Below are 21,376 nucleotides of genomic sequence, written 5' to 3'. Positions count from 1 at the left end.
GTGTGTGTGTGTGTGTGTGTGTGTGTGTGTGTGTGTGTGTGTGTGTGTGTGTGTGTGTGTGTCATTGTGGGCGTCTCTGTGAGTAGCGCAGCCTTCTCTCGTCAGGCCACTCCCGGGAAGCGCACTGCTGCTCCGCCTCGCACACGGACGCACGGACGCTGTCCTCGCGCGCCTCGGCTGCTGTGCGCTCTTCTCCGTCCGCGCGCGTCTTCTCCTCTTTCTACTGTCCGGATCTAGGGGGGGCGGGGGTGTCGAGGTGGAGGCATGTAGCAGAGGATCCACGGCGCAGAGCGAGCAGCATGTAGCAGCACCTGGAGCTCCGCGAACATCGCCCGCCTCCCTCCTCCTCCGGCTCCTCTGCCCTGCCGGAGCGCTCGTTGCTCCTCTCGGGCTGAAGCATCGCCTGCACCGGGATCTTTCCGAGGATTTTTTTTCTGTAGGGGTGGGTGGGGGGTTTGTTTACTGCACGGGAGTGTGAGCGTGTTCCTCCCCGCCGCTCTGCACCTCTCGGTCGATGGTCGTTGGGGAAGCTTCCATCTTGAGTCCCGTGTCTACCGAGAGAACCATGGCGAGCGACTCCCCGGCACGGAGTCTGGACGAGATAGACCTGTCTGCACTACGGGTAAATGTGTCCCTGCGTGTGTGATGAGCTGTCTGTGCCTGTGCGCGTGCGTGTGAGTTTGCCGAACACCTGTCCCCCCTCCTCCTTTTCTCCTTCTTCTCCTCTCCATCCTCACCGGTTATGGATGCGTCTCTGTGCCTTCCTCTCCTTTCTTGCTTCTGCCGTGCTTGCGCGTGCACACGAGTTACACTGTGCTGTATGCGGGGGGGCTGTGATGCTCGTGATTGAGGAAATCACATCGGATATCAGAGTGTGGGCTCAGGCAGCCTCCTGTTGTTGTTTGTTCCTTTTTTATTTATTCTAAACAATTGGGACGCGATGTAACGACGCTCCGAGCTGTGTGCGTGCACCAACCCCGTACGCACACACACCTGCGCGTGCGCACGGCAGCAAGTAGAGGCTGCTGTGTCTGTGGTATGTGGGGCAGATGTTAAGCTGCCTGCTCATTGACACTTTCACAGCACACACAGATACGGAGGCTTGTGGTGCACGCGCTCACTTGCTTCACTCGTGCACGCGCGTTTTGCTCTAGGTTTCTCACTCTAACACACACACACACTCACACACACACCGTGAATAATAGCGACGATAACCGCAACAGGAGCGAGTTCCGCCATTTCGCGATGTTGTGGCGACAGCAGCAGCAGCAGCGTGCACTGTGTGCAAGGGGTTATGTGCGTGCACGTGCGCGCGCCCCCGCCAGGATGTGAGATGTGCAGAAGGAGACAGTGCAGGAATGTGAGAGTGTGTGTGTGAGAGGAAAACTAATGATAGAATCACATTTGTATAAACTTTCTTATTTTTTAATTCAGTGTGTGTGTGTGTGTGTGTGTGTGTGTGCGTGTGTGTGCGTGTGTGTGTGTGAGGCACAGCTCCCCTTTCTTCGACGCTTATGCAACACAGATGTACCTGCAGAGTAACGATCAAGTCTGGACATGATCGACCGGGTGGGACTGCAAGCCTGTGTGTCTTTGTATCTGTAAAAGGCGCACGCACAGACACGCACATCGCTGGGATAAATAAAGACAGAGGAGTCTGTGTGTGTTTTCTTGTAAAAATCCTTTGCAGCCTCCATGAGTAGCTGAAATTAGGTCACCCAGGACGCAGCAGATAGAGCTGTGGGGGGGGGGGGGGGGGGGGGGGGGGGGGGGGGGGTTGCGTGACGCAAAGCCTGTCGCAAGCACACTCACACTAGCACACTTCCTGTTTCTGCAGAGTCCCAAATGATCTTGTGTGATCCCCTCCTCCTATAGGCAAACCTGCTTCCTCCTCCTGGATGCTCAGGCTGGGGTTAAGCTCCTCTGATAGCTCCGGTCAGATGTTGTATTAATAGCTGTTTGAGGCTCACATGGGGACGTAACCTTGGCGTCTGTCACATTCCATTATTTTACAGTCGCCTGCCTGAAATGGGGCTGAGTCAGGAGGGTGAGGTGGAGGGTGGCTTTGTAGATTTGACGCCGGCTGGCGGAAACAGGACAGGTGAGACGGTCGGGGACATTTGAATGAAAGGGGATCGTGTCAACCGAAAGGAGCGCGGTCAAAATCACAGCTGTGCATCGGCTGCAGGCAGCATCGTGGTGTTCATGAAACAGTGCAGTCGTGGATGTTTCAGAGACCACAGCCCCTGAGATCAGGCAGCAAAGGTCCAAAAATCATCCTGCAGATGGAAGGAGACACAAAACGCACAGCGCTGCTTTTTATCTCCATCGTCTCTGTGGGTCTCTGTGGCTATTTTGTGTTTCTTTGTGATCATTTTGAGTCTCCTCGTGGTTATTTTAAATTTCTTGGTGTTTTTTTTTATTCTTCTTGGTATTCTTGAGAAGCTTTGTGGTCGTTTTGTGTCTCTCTTTGGTTGTTTTTGTCTGTTTATGATCCCTTTGAGTCTCTTCCTGGTTGTTTTGTGTTTCTTTGTTGTACTGAGTGTGTTTGACATTTTGCAGCTGAAGCCCACAGGCCTCCTGACCCCTTGAGTCTTGAGCCCAGTTGAATCATTTAGTAATCCACTCATTCTTTATAAGACAGTCAGTGCCGTCTCCTCTGGTGTCTCAGCAGTATCCGCTTAGCCGCTCAGCTTTTGAGAAGAAGTCCCAAAGTTCAGTGGTTATGCCCAAAAGTAGACGTGGAACACTGACGCTGTTTAATCCAGTAGTTTGGATTAACCTGAGATCCCTAGAAATGTTCGTCAAAATGACTCGATTTATGCAGAAAAACCTGTAGCTTGAGGCTGAACCGGTTTGTCTTAGCTAGAGGTTTGTTTACACCCAGCGTGAGCGTCTATATGTTCCAAAGATGTTTTTCTCAGCCAATGAGTGAGCAGAGTGATGTCTTACAAAGGAATGAGAACAATGACAGCTTATTCACGTTGTTCTTTTGGGTTTCCACTGTGGTTTTGCTGCACTGTTGAATTTGCAGAAGTGGAGATGATACCTGTGGCAGACAATGGTCTCGGCCCTGCTGCATCGTTTTGCGTTCACAGAGCTGCAGCGGCACTCAGCTCGTGTACGCAGTGCTCCAGTGTAACAGGCTACAGTTTAAAGAAGGGGTTAGCGAAGGAAAACCTCGAATCCTGAGAGGATTAATTAGAGGTAAAAGGAATATTTCTGGTGCACAGCTCATGAGTTTCCTCAAATATGTGCAGGAGGTGTAGCGATGACTCTGTTGTGGAAAATGCTGGTCCCCAGCTGCAGACTGCTTGTGGATGCAAACTTGTGTTTTACATGTCAGTGTGAAATCTCATTAGCCGCCCCTCAGGTTAAATGCAGACCTTTGTTTCTGTAGCTTTTCCCCTCATTTGCCATCCAAATTTCTTCTTCACGTCAGGTGTTTGTCATACATGTGTGGTCTCACGGCTGGTAAAAGCTGTGCACAGGTGTGTGTGGATGCACGCTAGGCTCGTTCCTCCAGGATTAGATGTGCTTCTGTTTGACCTTGACTGAAAAGGAACACTGCTTTTTAAGCTAATCCCCTTCAGGAGGCTCTGCTGTAACAGTCCCAACGCTCTCCTGTGGCCTACTGTACACCAACACACACAGACACGCATGCACGCACACGCAGGTGTGCTAATACCAAACACGCACCACTCAGGTATGCTTAAAGATCGACGTGTGTGTTTTGGGAGGTTTGCTGAATTTGAATAAACCTGAATATAAGATTATCTTGTGTGTGTGTTTATATGTGGGTGGGATTTGACCTGTGTGGGTTGTACCTGTATGTGTACCATGTGTTAGTAGTTGCGTTATAATAAGAAATAAACACATTTTTTTACATTTCAAGGGAAGATTTAAAACCAAATGCACGGTTTTCTCTGGGCTGATTTGACCCGTCTGCATTGATTTGGTGTGCCCAGTTTTGGAGACGCTCTCTGTCTCCTGACTGCAGTGGAAACGGCTCCTGTGGCACCCAAAGAATCTCTTTTTTCAAAATGTCCGCAGGAACTACTTTTTCTTCAGAACTCCACCTGACAGTCGGATCACTATGCAGAAGGAAGTGGTGAGAGGTTTGTCTTGCCTTTGCCTGAACCATGGTGTTAGTCAGCTGTGTGCTTCTTTTAGTTCCATAGAAAGGAAATAGTTTTGAGTGAACAGCTCAGCTGGGGGTGCTCCCCTTAATGTTTCCATCACGAAGCTCTTTCAAACTATTACACTTCTAGGAGCAAGTCCTTCCACTTGGCTGCCATCTTGGTCAGGTATTTTGAAGTTCTTTATCAACGTACGTTTCCCATTAATGGTAGATTTAACCATCAGTGTGGTGTACTGAATGAATTGATTAAGGTGTTCAGTGGCAATGTTAGGTTTCCAGTATTCAGGAAGCAGTAAAACGTGACATTAACAGGAATAGATCTGAATAATGTGTGCTTTTTCCACACAGTCCACCCGAAACTATAATCTAACTTTTCTGTGGCAAGATGAGAGATCGCAAAGTGAGATTCTGGTGAATAAGAGGCATATCTGGCTCTGCCGAATGAATCGAGTCTGTAAGAGTAATGCAGAGGTTATCTACTGAAGGACTAATAACAGTGTGGTGACAGTGGGAGGCTTTTTACAGGGTAATACCACAGGTATGCATTGCTCAGTCACCCTTTTAATGAGTGCATGCATGAAGGTCAGATTCCACTTTGAATGGCTTCATCCTTCTTCTGTCCTGCTCAGCTGTGAACCACAGTTAAGTTCTCCTGAATAACGTTGTGCTTTTTGTTCCTTCTCTTCCCTCTTTAACCTCTACCTCCCACTCTCCTGTCTCTCTTTCACACCCAGGACCCAGCTGGTATCTTTGAGCTGGTCGAACTGGTTGGGAATGGCACCTATGGGCAGGTCTACAAGGTAAGGCAGTGTGCAAAAACAGGCTTTTTCCTTTTCCTTGATTGTGTGGAATTAAATCCATGATGAGAGGCAGTAGCAATGGCAGAGCCATTTTTATTTTTCATCAGTCACAGCTCTAAAAAGAAACCCTTAGTCTCAACTTGTACGGGCCTTTTGTGTTGCCCCTCAAGTCATCTCTAAAACTGAAAAGACTTTTTAGCTCCTTTCTTTTTAAGCAACCCCCGGGGAGGTTTTCTTCTGATTGGCCAGCTTCTGGAAACCTCCAGAGGGGCAGCACCCAGTGATTTCTGATCTGCTACCCTGCTCACGTTGACTACTATTGAAAAAGGAACTTAAAATCTTGAAGCTTTAGATTTGTTTACCCGTATATCTGAAATTACATCATCATGTATGCAATAAGGAAACAGATAATTGTTCGCTTTTAATGTAAATACCAATAGCAAGAATCGTTTTCCTGATATTAACAATTCTGCGGATGTTTTGTATTCACAAGTCGACGAGGGCGGAAGGAGGGGTCAGTAAAAATTTGACTTTAAAAGCAGGAAGCTGCTGCTGTTTCCTACCAGTTTGTTTCCTCGTAATGGTCAACCACTAACCTCAGAGTGTTTCACAGAATATAATAAAATGTTTTCATGTGTCAGTGATTTGTTCTGCTGAACGTGGTGTTAGATTAATTACATTTTGTCCCGTAACTCTGAGAACCACTGAAGGCAAAAAGCTGCCCTACTTTTTTACTGTTGCTGCTGCTCGCCTTGTTTGTAAATGTTGTCTTTTTTTATTGTGATGTGAGCTTTGAGAGACTGAGTAAGAAGTCACGCCATTAGCTCCTCCGTTGTCTCTAAAACAAGCTCTCACAAATGTCATCCCGTCTCATTTTTGACTAAAACTGAAGTTACTACTGACTTTCTCTTAAGACGCCCACGCTGGCTGTAAAAGCAGAGAGGCTGTGTGTGTGCGTGTGTGTGTGTCTGCGTGCGTGTAGTCTCACTTTGAAAGCAATTAACACACTCAGACGTGTCTGCTGATGCACACAGAGCTGCAACAAACTCGTTCCGTCTGCTGGATGTTCTGTATTGATCGTTTCAACGAGGTGACGCCTCCTGTGTGGAAATGATTGATAGAACGAAATTAACCTGTGCTCGTTCTCAAGGCATCGTGGGTAAATTAAGACCTTGTGTAAAGCAGGAGACACCCTGCTTGTTTCAGCAGCGGCACAGAGCAGAGGTTACACTAAAAAAACATCTGAGCAAACTTTAATAATGGTTCAAAGATGAAGTTTAATGTTCTTATTACCCTTCATATATTTTAACTGGAGAAACCACACAACTGGAACACCAGTAGCAGCAAGGAGTCCAATGCATGCCATCCTACTGTTATAACAGCATCTATTGCACATGCTGCACAGCTGTAGCATTCCTATTTGAAAACTTATAAAAGGTAATGAAGATCAGCCAAACGTGTGCAGGCAGCGCGGTGCACAGCGGGGATTGGGAGCAGTGTTGCTCAGGTTTAAAAAGTAATTACTTACTACTTACTGATTACTTCTCCAAAAAAGTAATCCTGTTCCTTTACTGATTACGTATTTTAAAAAGTAATTAGTTACTTAGTTACTTTTGAAAAACAAAATGAATACGTAATAAAGCAATAGGCCTTTCAGCCCAATTCTATTTTTTCTGCATAATCCATCATATAAAATCTAAAAATCATTTTATTAGTTTTAATCTATTAAAATAGTACACATCGCATTAAGCAAAAATGAAATTATATGCAACAGTCTCTGACTTGAAGAAATTGTTTAGCATTTAAACGTATGTTCTGCATATTCCAGTATATAAAATTAATGCTTTGTGTTTACTCTCACTCTTTCAAATAGATGCAAGTAAAACACAGAGAAAAAAATAAAATTAAAAAAAGAAGCAAAGTCATGTGGTTGGAGTCATTTATTTGTGATGCGTTCAATGGCAGGAAATTAGTGCAGGAAATTACTCTGGGTTACAGTTAGCTACGTCATATGTGTTGGTGAGTGTGCGCTTGGTGTTCAGTAAAGGAACACCTGGGCTTTGGCGTCATATCTCTGTCATGCTGGAGTCATGCAAGCGAGGCTGCACTTCCTCCTCAATCCCACAGCCAAGTTTCTGTTGGAAAACCTTCAGACGTCTAATCACTGAGTCATAACTTTGCAGACGAACAGTGACAACAATGCTGAAGATGATGACAAATGCATATTTAAACATTCCCACCAGAAATAATGAAAGGAAAACTACTAGAAACTGTTTATACAAATACAGACAGGTAGGAATGACTACTTTAACAAGTGTTACGAGCTAAATAATCTGGGTAATTCATTGATGTATTGCACGCTGAATTTGATCACAGCCCAATGTCCTGTATTTGCCAATAAAACAAAAAAAAAGCTTTTTCATATAAAAGAATAAGCCAAAAAATAAAATCAAAGACTCAGCAGCACTGACTCCGGTCGTTCTTAATTCTTTTTTCACCTGTTTAGCAGGAGTGGGGCGGGTGGAGGTTTGCCCGGTGCCACAGCGGTCATGTCCGTGGGGGGAGCCGGTGGTTTCTCTGTGAATGTCACATTCCCGTGGCAGCGTGCTCGGTGCTTGCTCAGATTTGAAGTTTAGGTGGAGTTTATTTTCGTTGTGCTTTTTACAGTCAGTTACAATAACTCGTACTGCGTGCTAGCTAGCATGACGGAGTTTCTATACAGCTGGGTGGTGCTATGATGTTACTGATAGTGAGCTTTATTTTATTAATAAGGTTCGTTAGTAGAGTTGCCAACGGCTCCTTAAAAAATGGAATGGTCCCTCATTCAGAGAAAATATTACGCGTTTCGTTTTGAGCTGAAAAGGAAAACAGTTTGGAAAAAGACTGTACAAAAGGGTTAGGTTTGTGTATGGGATTTCCTATGCCCCCTGAATGCACCATCGGGGTGCATGTCCGCAACTTTAGTTCAGAGACAAACGGCAGCTGAACAACGGACAGTGTGTGCGTTCATAAGACCGTAAGTTAATGTTTTACTTCACTCAGTTATGTTGGTGTTCAGCCATGAGTGTATTTGATGACTTACCAGCATCTCTCACATGATGATCAGGGCAAGCATTCTACTCATCCTGAAATTCTCCAATATATTCATCAAATGAAAGAGGAACACAATCAACTCCGACTAGGTGTGCAACGCCTGACAGAATTGATCTCTAGCTCACCTGTACTAGCTCCACAGCATGCCACATCACGGTCTGAGGATGGGACGTCAACCACACCTGCCCACACTAGTAAGCTGGTGCCAATCAAAGGTCAGAAGAGCCCACATCAGCCTGAAAGTGCTCCACAGGTGCCATTTGGGGATGAGTCTCAACATCCAAAGGACAGCCAGCATGGCCTGATTGAGGAGCTCACCCACAGTCTAAATGACGCAGATCTTGACAGGGAGCGCAGCGCACAGTCACCATCACCTTCAGTCGACTCATGCCCTGAATCTCAAGATTTTCTTTCACCAATGACACCAGGTGAGAGGCCCTCTCCACTTCAAGCGTCAGCAGCAAGGGGACGGTCACCGTATCATGCAGGCCAAAGAAGGGTTGACGAGGTGTATGCTCGTCGCCACGGGAACTGCAGTCAGCCTGCCACTCCTCCTAGATTGCCAAGGCTAGGGGCCTGCTATGAAGATGATCCATACTACAGACAAGATGACAGGCATCCTACCCCTGGTCACCCAAGCTGCCCTGACAGTCACTATCGTTCTCCTTATGGATATGGGTATCAGGATTCGAGTTATCCGTACAGGCGCTGTGGTAACTATCCAGATGACCGCCGACAGTGTCCAACCGATCGCCTGCAACCAGGTGGGTGCCCTCAGACACCACTCTCTCTCAGCAGAGCCCAACCGATAGAGACTTATCGTGGACCTCAACCAACGATCCCCGACCTTGTGCACGAGGACCCACGTGAGTTTGCAAGATTAAAGCTAGCTCTAGATAACATACTTCCACTTGATGCTCCTGAACACTTCAAGTTCCAAATCTTGACAGATCACCTTAAGTGTGAAGATGCACTACTTGTAGCTGACTCATACAGTAACAGTCCATTCCCATTTGCTGACACCATGAGAGCACTTACAGAAATGTATGGGCAACCTCAACATCTGGCCTTAAAAAGGATTACCAAACTGATGGATGGACCCAACATTAGGAGTGGTGACATCAGAGCCTTCAAGTCTTTTGCACTACAAGTCCGTGCGCTAGTCGGTATGTTACACCAGTTGGGAGAACAAGGTCGGACAGAGTTGAGGTGTTGACAACTGTTTGCAGAGCCTCCCATCAGAAGGCCAAGCCAAGGAGTTGGTGGATCGCCTGCAGTCTCTCCTCTTGGAGGGTGGATTTGAACTACGACAATGGGCTAGCAATGTCCACACGGTCATCAGCCACCTACCAGTTGAATCCCAGTCAGAGGGTAGCGTTCTCTGGCTCTCCCAGGAGTCAGCTGATCCGCAAGAGCGCACTCTAGGACTCGTATGGCACTGTAAGACTGATGCACTCCGGTACAAGCATCAGCAGAGCATCAGTTCAGAGCCAACAATGCGCAACATTTATCGGCTGCTCGCCCAGCAGTATGATCCTCTCGGGTTTCTTATTCCATATACAACCAGGGCAAAGGTCATCGTGCAACACCTCTGGGACAAGAAAAGAGGATGGGATGATCCTCACTTACCTGAGAATCTGCTCCACGCCTGGCGTTTGTGGGAAAGTGAACTCAGCCAGCTCTCACAGATAACGCTGCCGAGATGCTACACTGACTCACGCTCGGATTGTAGTCACAGCCATCGAAGCCTTCATGTGTTCTGTGATGCCTCTGAGCGTGCCTATGGGTCTGTGGCATATCTACGGACCGACCAAGGAGAAGGAAAGGTCCAGGTGGCTTTCTTGGCTGCGAGGTCGAGAGTTGCACCCAAGAAGCAACTCTCAATTCCAAGGCTAGAGTTGTGTGGAGCCCTTACAGGAGCACAGCTGGCTTCTGTTCTGAAGAAAGAACTGACCCTTGACATCCAAGATGTGGTGTTCTGGACAGACTCGACCACAGTGCTTAACTGGCTCCATTCAGATTCATGCAGATATAAAGTCTTTGTGGGAACCAGAGTTGCAGAGGTACAAGAACTCTCTGCTGCAGCATCTTGGCGGTACGTGGACTCAGGAACCAATCCAGCAGACGATATCACAAGAGGGAAAACTGTGGCTCAGCTTGCTGGTGCGAATCGCTGGAGCCGGGGGCCACCATTTCTTCAGCTGCCACCCAGCCTTTGGCCACAAGCACCGGTGGGAGAAGCTAAGGAGGAAGTGGAGGAGCTGAAGAAGCCAGTGTTCTGTGGTCTGCTTACTGGATCCGCTAGTCCAGCGATACCTGACATCAAACAGTTCAGCACATATGAGGAACTCCTGAAAGCCACTGCTCGATTGATGCACAGGGCGGCTAATGACACCAGTCACCCTGATGCTGATGACTTTAAAAGGGCAGAGCTGGCCCTGCTTAGACATTCTCAGATGGAGAGCTTCCCGAGAGAATTCACATTACTTAAATCAGAGAAGCTGATTCCATCCAGTAGCAGGCTAATTACCCTCGCTCCTGAGTATGACAAGGCTTCTGACTTGATTAGAGTTGGAGGTCGACTCCGCAGATGCGAAGGCCTGAGCCCTGAGGTACTACACCCTGTACTTCTAGAGCCTGCTCACCCAGTTACGAAGCTTCTAATCCAGCGATGTGACAATAAGCTCAACCACCCGGGAGCTGAACGTGTTTTCGCTGAGTTGCGCTGGAAATACTGGATCTTAAGGGGGAGAGAAGCAGTCAGAAGACATCAGCATTACTGTCCCGAATGCAAGAAGTGGAGAGGTCAACCAGAGGTCCCGAAAATGGCAGATTTGCCACCCTCAAGTTTGAGGCTCTTCCGACCTGCTTTCTATTCGACTGGAATGGACTGCTTCGGCCCTATGCTCATTAAAGTGGGTCGGCGCACAGAAAAGAGGTGGGGCATCCTTTTCAAGTGTCTTACTACTCGAGCAGTTCACCTGGATCTGCTGGTAAACATGGATGTTGACTCCTTCTTGATGTCACTCAGACGGTTCATAGCCCGTAGAGGGAAGCCGTTTGAACTCCGTTCGGACCAGGGTACTAACTTTCGAGGTGCAAGTAAGGAACTACAAGAAGCATTCATCGCCCTAACGCCAGATCTTAGACAGCAACTGGCAGCAGAACAGATCCGATTCTGTTTCAATCCCCCTAGTGCTCCACACTTTGGAGGGTCTTGGGAGAGAGAGGTGCGATCTGTGAAAACCGCTCTGCGCACCACGTTGGGAGCGCAGATAGTGTCAGAGGAAGTGCTGAGGACTGTCCTGCTTGAGGTGGAGAGTATACTCAACTCCAGGCCTTTGGGTTATGTTTCTTCAGACATCGCAGACCCAGATCCCATCACGCCCTACTCTTTGTTGATGGGGCGGCCAGATTGCTCTCTACCCCAAGTGTTCTATCCAGAATCCGAGCTGCTCAGTCGTAAGAGATGGAGACACACTCAAGTCCTGGCTGACCAATTCTGGAAGCACTTCATACGGCATTTTATTCCCACCTTGCAACCACGGCAGAAATGGCACAAGGACACAGACAACATTGCAGTTGGATCTGTGGTTCTCATTGTTGATCAGCAGACCCCACGAGCGCTCTGGCAAGTAGGAACCGTGAAAACTATCTTACCGGGGGCCGATGATCGTGTCAGAGCTGCAGTCGTTCAAGTAAAGGACCTAACTTACACTCGCCCGGTGGCACGGCTCATCAGGTTGCCTGTTCTACCCCAGGATTCTGCTTAGGTGCAGAGGACATTCCATCGAGGTCAAATTTGTACACCAAATTTGGGGGCGGCTGTACAAAAGGGTTAGGTTTGTGTATGGGATTTCCTATGCCCCCTGAATGCACCATCGGGGTGCATGTCCGCAACTTTAGTTCAGAGACAAACGGCAGCTGAACAACGGACAGTGTGTGCGTTCATAAGACCGTAAGTTAATGTTTTACTTCACTCAGTTATGTTGGTGTTCAGCCATGAGTGTATTTGATGACTTACCAGCAGTTTCTGCTTCTGTTTAAGTGACGTTATGTACAAGTGGCAGTTCGCTAGCATAACAGATTTGTTTGCTAATTAGCTTCTAGCAGAGAGATTCGTTGTTATCGTGTTGTTGATTCTGTGCTCTGTGTAACAGATGATAAACCGATGTAAAGTTGCCTTCAGTGCATAGTTGTATGCGGTGTGTTGATGCATAATGTCTGACTTTAAGTTTATGTAACCAGGTTGAAGTATAATGTCAGCTTATTTAGCTATATGCTGTACTTGAGTACACCTCAGTTATATCTTTATGTTTATTATGTAATTTGATTCCTAATTGATTTGTATCATTATGCTTTGTCTGCAGAAACCACACATACACACACACACTCTATCTCGCCCAGCTGCGGACACATTCTCAATTGAAAATACAAAGAATGACAACTTTATTCCTGGACTCTGCCTGTTTGTTCCTCTCACATCTGAACATTTGCAAGTGTCCTGACCCGACACTCTGAAGTGATTGCTGCCAGCTCAGATTTCTTTAACCCTTCTGAACAAAGACACAAAGCTGAAGTTATTCTGCCGTTACGCTGCACAGCTGCCTCTTCTCTCATTCTCCCCCCTCCCTCTCCTGCTGCTATGAAACTGATCAATGATCAGCTGATCAGCTTTTCTCTCTTGCTTGTTTATCTCCCACTTTGTGCCAGAAACAGGAAACCAGCAGCGGTCACATTAAGCAACAGCAGCACGTTTAAGCTTGATCAGCTGTTGTTAGAATATATTTAATATTAATTTCTAGTATCAGCTGATGTTTGCTGGAGCCACAGCTGTAAACCTGCTGGTCATGATATGGTTTGGATATGTGGTGAGAGGGAAACATGAAGATGAAACCATGAGATGTCCTTACTGAATCATCAGAGCTGAACAGGTGATGGAGAAACAGGTTTACCTTTTAGGTGACATGAATGAGTTGAAGTTATGAACTGTTTCTGAGAGACAAATAACACCAGGATCCTTTTCTAAGTACCTGACAGCTGGTAACTGTGCAGGGGTGGATCTAGCAAAGTGTTGCCAGGGGGGGCAGGTAGGGCATTAACAGGGAGAGGGGGGCACAAAGAAATACTTTTCTTTCTTATTCTCATTTAAAATGTCTGGCTGTTATTAAATAATTATCTGAATCTTACAACCAAAGTTTTTATCTGATGTAAAATGTATAGAAATCATATATATACCAACAAGACTGTACATCACTGTCACCACAGCGTTTGTTTTCATTCAAAGGCTTTATGGCTTTAATACCTGGGGGGCCGGTCTCTAGTCAAAATGCCCGGGCCGAGTTTTTGTCCCAGTCCAGCCCTGGCGGACGCTGTTTTTGTCAAACTCAAAGTACGCAGTACGCTGCACGGTCGTACTCTCTCCATATTATCCATCTGCACACGTCTGTTACCATCATTGTCATGAGACACTCTCACAAACAAACTCATGACGGTTTAGTAACGCAGTAACGCAGCGTGCTTACGAGAAAGTAGCAGTAATCTAATTACTTTTTTGCAATAGTAATCCCTTACAGCGGTCCCCAACCTTTTTTGTGCCAAGGAGCTGTTTATGTCCGACAATGTTTTCAGGGGCCGGCCTTTAAGGTGTCACAGATAAATACAACAAAATAAAACCAGTACCCAAAAAAAAAAAACCACACAGGAAAAGACCAGGGCTGGGTATCGTCACCGATTTCTAGAATTGATTCAATCCACGATTCAATTTGAATCGGGGAAATTTTGCCTCAGACAGTCAGAAATATTATAATTCAGATCATGCATCAGTACATTTCCATATTTTTATAGATATAAAAAGAAAGCTGACACCTGCGAGACTTTATCAAAGCCGTGACCATCACAGCAGAGGCTTTTGTGTCAAAGTAGCTGAAGATAAAACAGAAAAACATGAAGGTTTTCCTGTTCTGGGATTTTATAAAAATATTCTGCAGTACATCAAAAACAAAAGAAAACCATTAATGAACACATGAACATTACCTGATGCTGCTGACGTGAAGCAGAGCAAAGTTACAGAGGTTTGATTAGAGACACAGCTGAGCATTTTGCAATTTTGCATAATTTTAAAAAGTTTAAATTTGTTCAGAAGCCTGTTGAATGGCAGAAAAGATTTTTTTTTCCTTTTACTTACTTTTCGGAAGTAAGTAAAAGGAAAAAAAAACAGCGGCCGACAGCCTGTAAACAACGGTAGACGTGTGCGTAACAAGCAAGCGAATAATGCAGAAAACAGATTTTTGTTTTTTCTGTTCTTGAAGTACACAGAGAGAGAGCTGTGCATGAAGTGTGATTTTATTGTGGTGGAAACAAAACAGCAAAAGTCAGAGTGAATTCATGACGATGTTTATGTGAAGCGTAGTTTGGATCTTCTTTTGCTGCTGGTTCGCTCAATATTGTTTGGTGAGAGATAAAACCTGCTGAATCAGCGCAAAAAGGGCGTGAACACAAAGCGCGGACCCGCCGACGGATCAGAGTCAGCGAGCTGTCGGCTTTCAGCCCCGACCGTGTCCGTGCCGTCGGGTGAGAAAGGCGACATCTCACTGATTCTGATCCGCGGGTCCGCGCTGTGTATAACGTTTTGGGCAAAATAAATTTATATTTAAAAATCGATTCAGGATTTTAATGAATCGATATCACGTTATCAAAGCCAGAATTGATTTTAATCGATAAATCGATAATCCAAACCCGCCCCTAGAACAGACCCAGCGAAACCGAGTTAATGATAAAAAATGATACAAAAATAAACATTTCACACACAAGCCTCAGCTCTCGTGGCCCGGCACCAAACGACTCACGGACCGGTACCGGTCGGTGGCCCAGGGGACCACTGCCTTACATTACTCGTTACTTGAAAAAAAGTAATAGGATTACAGTAACGCGTTACTTGTAATGAACCACCTTTAACGATACAGCACAGATGCCTCACATTCGACTCAAGGATACTTTGGTGTACAGAGGAGTTCACGGTCGACTCACCCCTGTCCTGACAGATGGGATGAGGTGTTTGTGCTGTTATGAACTTCAACATTTGACATATTAACGGAGGCCCACCGAGTCTGAGATGAAGCTCCTGGGTTTTTGCAGTTCCTCTGAGCATTGCACAGTCTGACCTTTGGGTGAATTTGCGGGGATGTCCCCTCTGGAAGGACTGGCAGCTGTCAGGAATGTTTTCCACTTGGGAATAATCTTTCTCTGTGCAGAATGATGGACTTCAAATGTTTTTGCTTCTCTAAGATTGTTGCTGATGTCTTCAACACACACCTGAATACTTCACAGTAGCAAACTGTCTGACGTTTGCTTTCATAGAGGTGCTCACATAAGGCTGTTCGCTACAACGATATGTATCACATGGCGACGTCTGTCGTTTCCTATCACGCTATCGTTTGTTTCGCAGTGTCGCAAAACAAACTGTTTACGGCAATATTTTTTCATGGTTTTGATGGTCACTGTAGTGGCTTTATTAATTTCTTAAAGTTCTCTCTTTCTCTTATATTTAAAATATCTACACTATGGACAGACAAGCGCCGACAACAACGACAGTAAACCCAGCATGTGGCTCCACCGTCCACTTGTTTATTTTCCACATTAATCTTTCGCAGTAAAGCTGAAGATCCTGAGATTTTTTCAAAATTAACTGAAATGGTGACAAACAGAAGGACGAGTCAAAACAAATCGAGGACCTTATTCCTAAACAAGGGGCCTCTGTACTCTCTATCTATACATGTAGCATGAACATGGTTTGGTTATTAAAAAGTCTGACACGGACCAGAAAACTGTACTAATGCAAATTATGCAGGAAACCTTTCCCCACCACAGACTAAACACGGCAAGCCTCTTGTACCGCCTACCCAAGAGTCATGTGAAAGAGTACGGAGAGAGTTTATGGATGAGGAGCAAAAGCAAGCCGTCAGGTGCTCAAAATAAACCTCAGACTCAAACGTTAGGACAGGCTTTACCCCGCAGTACGCCGTGTAATAAATACTCTCAAAGAAAATGGCGGCCATTACAACTCGTGCCTAAAAATGTATAGCTTCATGCATTTATCGTCCTGACATGCGTTGTCGGGGAGATAAATGTCTTATATCGGGATTTGGTCACATCGCGCAGGCCTACGCTCACACATGCTGATGATCAGGTAATAAGAAGGGTTTGATCAGCAATACCGGACTGCTTCTTTCTGTGGAAGTAGTGAGGGTATACTTACTTACTTACTTATAAGATGGTATTGCGTGATAGAGCTCTTTCTTTTCACATGACTGTAGGCTAAACGACTGCAGCCCTGACGTGATAGCTGTCACTTTGTCACTTTGCAAAGTAAGATTTTATTTTTATACCGGAAGCAAATTGCTCAGTAGACTCTCTAGGCTATGCTGGAAATTAATTCAGATTAATTAATGTGACGCGTCTCAATTTCCACTATAATTAGCACCAAATTATCCTCTAAACTTCATAAGAAATTGCAATTACGTGGCTGATGCTTTGAAGGAAATTACAGTGAGGCATCAAACGTTAGATATGAGTGAAAACATTTGAAAGGGGAAGTCGAATGCTGTAATGAAAACACTTAGTTTCTGTCCAGTTTTGTGGCATTTATTGAACTAAAGCAGAATCCTTTTTTTCATTCATCCTCCTTGCCAACATTTTCAAGCAGCTTTCAAATCTTTTTTCCACCCTCGGGGCTGCTGACGCCTCCCCTCCCGGCTCCCGGTTTTTAGCAATCTTTCACAGTTACAGGCTGTGAGCGAGCAATGAAGGAGAAATATCTGAATGATGCTGAAAGGCTGCTCGTGGAGGGCGTTAAAGCATGAAAGATACGCTTTAAGTTTACATTTCACTGCGGGCGTTTCGCTGACATCGCCGAGACTGTTCAGCAGATTTGGTGCGTTGCTGACCTTTTGATTGCGCTTGTTGGGAGTTTTCAAAGCTCACACTGGAGGGTTTGACCACTGAGGAGGCCGCTTTGGTTTTTACTGGATTTGATTAATCAGTGAATGAGCTCTCGCAGAGTGGAGTTTATTCAATCTGTTGTATCGATTAAAGCACAGAGAGGCTCCTCCAGCCTTCAAGCTTTCTCTCTCTCGGAATATCTCCCTCTCATTTCGTCTCACTGTGCAGGCCTCATTGATAATAGAGTAGAGTCTTTATTCGCTTAGCAGGTTAAATAAGGAATCTCGCGCAGCCACATAGCTGAGATGCAGGAAACGTGCATGCTTTTCATGCACAGATATGCAACAATAACACACGTGTCTACAGAAGTGCAAAAGTAAAAGACTGGCTCTGGTGCTGGATCCGGTTTATAATATCTCCAGCAAAGCCTTCACACTCATTCATCTCCATCAGATTCCTGACAGCTGGAAAGCTTTATTCAGCTGCAGAGACGCGGCATAAATGGAAGTGTTTGATTTTAGCTCAGAAAGTGAAGTCGCTGTTCTATAAAAGGAGGTCTGAAGACAGGAGCTGCCTGTCGGAGGTGCTGATGTCACCGGCTTTTGTTTGCCATGTATTTTGGTTTCTTCCTCTGAATGCAGCATTCAGAAACACTTTATACAGCAGTCTGCAATTTACAGGAGATTTCATTGTATGAGGAAAGAACCAATAACAACACTGGCTGGCTCCTGCTGCGACTTAAATGAAGGCACAGCAGAAGAAAACAAGACTGTAGGGAACAAATGGGCATTTTGGAGGAAATAGAAGATTAATGAAAGCATATGCATACAAGAATAATTGTAACAGGTTGGCCTACGGTGTGGCTTCCTGTGGGTGTTGTTGCTACAGTGTCATAGTAATGTTGCTCTAGGACCATCAGTGCAACTTATTTTGTGAAGTCACAGCTTCTTAACTGTCTGAATCTGCAATAAATAAAATATTGGCCAAACGTCATAAAGTTTCTGCGGGACGCTGTTCAGACGCGTGCAAACCAAATGCATAGAAACCAAGATCTCTACAGACGCTCAGTCATGCTCAGAAGCTGCTCCACCATTAAGTAGCCTGGTTGGCAACAGAACTGCTCCCCCTACAGGTGGCGAGTTTTACTGGACAAAAACAGGATACGGCTTTACTTAACTGTTAAGCATACATTGAACGAGAATAGCAGTAAATGGTAGAAATAAGGTTAAAAGTTGCTTCTAATATCAAATATCAAATTTTTATTGTTTCTATTCTGGCACTTCTTTAATGTGTGACCGTCTTCAAAATGTGGAGCAAACAAAGTACTTGGTAAAGTAACGGTGACTCTTTATATTTTGTATACTGTCTGTAATCCCTTCTGTAGTGTAGAGGACTAAAGTCCACATAAAGATTAGACTATGTTGCCTTAAAAAGGATCAGACACAAGAGGTTTATGTTACATATGGAGTTACTTGTTCATGTTAGTAAGGCTGCAGTAAAAACAATAGGATTAAATAGTATTTATTTGTTCATGTTTCTGCTAGCATAAACTGCTGGCAGAAAGCCTCGAAGGCAAACTTTTTCTGTGTGTCGTTTTTTTTTTCCCCACACGTTGCAGCATTATGACATCACGTTAGTCACTTCATGTGACAGCCTGGGGAAACATACCAGCCTGCGTGGTTACCTTCCTCTTTTGTTGTTTCTTCTCTTTCTGCAAAGCGAAACTTGTTCAATGTTTGTCTGGTTTGCTGATGAGTGCCTGCATGCTTGTTGAGTAAGTTGGAGTTTCTGCATCTGACACTTCTTTGTAACTTCCTGAAACGGATTCGGAAACTCTTGTGCCCACTTCGCACAGCAGTTGGCCTCATGTGGAGCTGAGAAAGTAGCCACTCTGAACAAATGCAACACTGTGAGTGTCTTCCAGGAGTCTCTGTCTAAAAATGTGCTCTGTTGAGTCACATCTCTGTGTGACGGCAGGATTTTCAGCCTGACCTTGAGTCTGGCCGCTCTCTGCAGCTGGACACACTTTGGCCTTCAGACACCTTTTACACAGCAGTTTATTTCGAGCTCATCCGGACGTTAGCTGTCTAAGCTGCAAAGCGGCATTTTAGCATGAAAACTGCTGCATGTGCTTCAGCAGTCTTCAGTTTGCAGCAGGTTCCAGGTTATTCTGCATTTAGCTGGAAAGAAGAGCTCGTTCCATGAAGAGAGTTCCTGGGAACACTGGCATCTTACTTCCTGGCATCAAACCCCAGAGATTAGTGCAGACACTGGTACATGATTCATGCAGTGAAATAACAGTGTGCAGTACATCACAGGCTGCATTGTACGTGTAAGTGTTACTAATCGTTCCTTTTTTAGAAATGATCAGCAGAGATTAATCAGAAAATGACCTTTGTTATGGCAGATAAGTCATTTCAGTAGGAAACCAGAAGGTGAGTCATGACAGAAAAGCTGATATGTGTTGCCATAAATAATTGGCTTGGATTTGAAAGCAGACCTCCAAGAAAAGAATCATAAACGGACAATCTTTGTTTCAGCCGTGTCTCCAGGTTTACAAGCACACATACGTTTGAATTTCTGGGATAGTTCATCTGGAAAAGTGGAAGCAAAAGTCAGCTTTCCACAGGGTAGCCTCGGTCATGCCCTGTTTATCAGCTATTTTGCCCTAAATGGAACTGTAATTTACAAAATAAAGATTGTTGTGTTGTGTGAAATAAAACTTTTTTGGTGATTAAGACCATAAAGATTTAAGGTCAGTTTTTGTTGGCGTCGTAAAGTGAGAAGTCAGGTCATTTCCTCATAGACTTCCATATAGGAAGATATTCCAATCCTAGTTATATAATGGACATGGGTGTAATCTGTAGACTCTCAGCTTTCATTTGAGGGTATCCACATTCACACTGGATGAAGAGTTTCAACCCCTTAACATGTGCCACATAGCAAGGTGCAAGCCGCTCGTAAGCCTCAACAATATTAAGGCTAGATTGGACTAAAACATCTCAAAATCCAGCACAAAATGGAAAAACATTCTTTGGACAGATGAAAGATCAACCTCTACCAGAATACTAGTGTTTACTGATGATGTGACACAGGACAGAAGAAGCTGAATGAATGCTGATGTGTTCAGAGACAGACTGTCTGCTCAAATCCAGCTAAATGCAGTCAAACCGATTGGGCGGCGTTCCATAATACAGATGGACAATGACCCAAAACATACAGCCAAAGCAATGTGTTGCAAAAATGTTGACTAAAATCACGACTCCTGCACTTTTCTCCTCCACAGGAGATCTTATTGAGGTAGTGCTAGCTCTTCGGGTCTACTGCTATCACTCGTCTTATAGCCACAGTCGTCCTGAGAACCCAAGCTAGTAGCATTAGCATCCAGGACTGTAACGCTGGCACAGCTGTCAACAGCCTTTCTCCCGCAGATTGTTTTGCTTCCTCCTGGCTGACTGACCTGACCCGTAGCGTACATCCTGCTAATTTGAAAGGCAAAAAGGTAAAACACCAAGTGATCCACCCGGGCAAACCTGTTGGCTGTTAGAGAGAATGCAGGTTTAAGGCATTACCCCACTTCACTTGTGGGGTCTGCAATTATTTTTTATATACAGTCAGATAGCAAAGCTCAGATATGTTTCTGTACCAACCTCTCATTCTTTATTTTTAACACACAAGAGACTGTGAGAGCACAAGGTGAGGAGAGGGAGCTCCCACTGGCACAGAGAAGAAACCGGAGCTGAGATGTGCAAGCAGGGAGCCGGTAGAAATTAATGTAGTGTTTCAGGACTGGAAATAGGACAGTAATGACAGCAGTGCAGTTTGGGTGATGAATGTCAAACAGGAGTCTGCAATTGACTTGCTGCCTTCGTTAGTCGGCAACAGAAATACCCATTTAAATTAAACATTCATATTTCAACCACGTTTGCAGTCAACTATGGGGTAACACTGTCTTATTTTGCCACTTACTTGTGTGCAGGATGTGGCTCTGAATGGTTGTATGGGACAGCTTTGCTCCAGGTGTCACAGCACACCTGGCGAATTTAAGGTGCAGCAGCGGCTTAGTTGTGGCAACCAGACAGCCTCAGTCAGGGCCAGATGTGGCCCAGGTGTGGGCCAAACATGCATTTGGGTGTCACGTTTAAGTTTAGGCGTTAGACATCTACAGCCTCTTTGACATTAAAACAAGGGTTGGCAACATTTCTGATGATGAGTGCCATCTAAAATTTCCTCAGAAATCAATGTGCCATATGACTGCATTAGCAATAAATTTAATAACACTCTACACGAACAGTTACACGCTTTATAAAACAACTTTACAGAATGATATTTGTTCGCAGATGTTGGCAGCTGTCTGCGAATAGTTATCAGCTATTTTGAAACAAAAAAACAAACACTTTTA

General features: G+C 45.2%; 1 protein-coding gene across 5 annotated transcripts in view; it reads left to right on the top strand.

Moving 5' to 3' along the window:
- tnikb (TRAF2 and NCK interacting kinase b) overlaps positions 1-21,376 on the top strand; it is a 69,161-nt gene continuing 47,785 nt past the window's right edge. The window contains exons 1-2 of one of the 5 annotated variants that reach the window (XM_085419322.1): positions 1-622; positions 4,876-4,941. In XM_085419322.1, the coding sequence (XP_085275448.1) occupies positions 515-622; positions 4,876-4,941 (174 nt within the window). In that variant the 5' untranslated portion in view covers positions 1-514. Of the gene's footprint in view, positions 623-4,875; positions 4,942-11,902; positions 11,993-21,376 lie in introns of those variants that run through there. The other 4 variants (XM_085419319.1, XM_085419323.1, XM_085419321.1 and 1 more) reach the window with 4 other exon arrangements.

The sequence above is a fragment of the Rhamphochromis longiceps genome, linkage group LG9 (assembly GCF_057381845.1).
Source record: "Rhamphochromis longiceps isolate RC_006_pf linkage group LG9, R_longiceps_female_GT1.1, whole genome shotgun sequence".
Lineage (NCBI taxonomy): Eukaryota > Metazoa > Chordata > Actinopteri > Cichliformes > Cichlidae > Rhamphochromis > Rhamphochromis longiceps.
The sequence above is the reverse complement of the archived record's forward strand: the minus strand, read 5'-3'. Positions and strand labels throughout refer to the sequence as shown.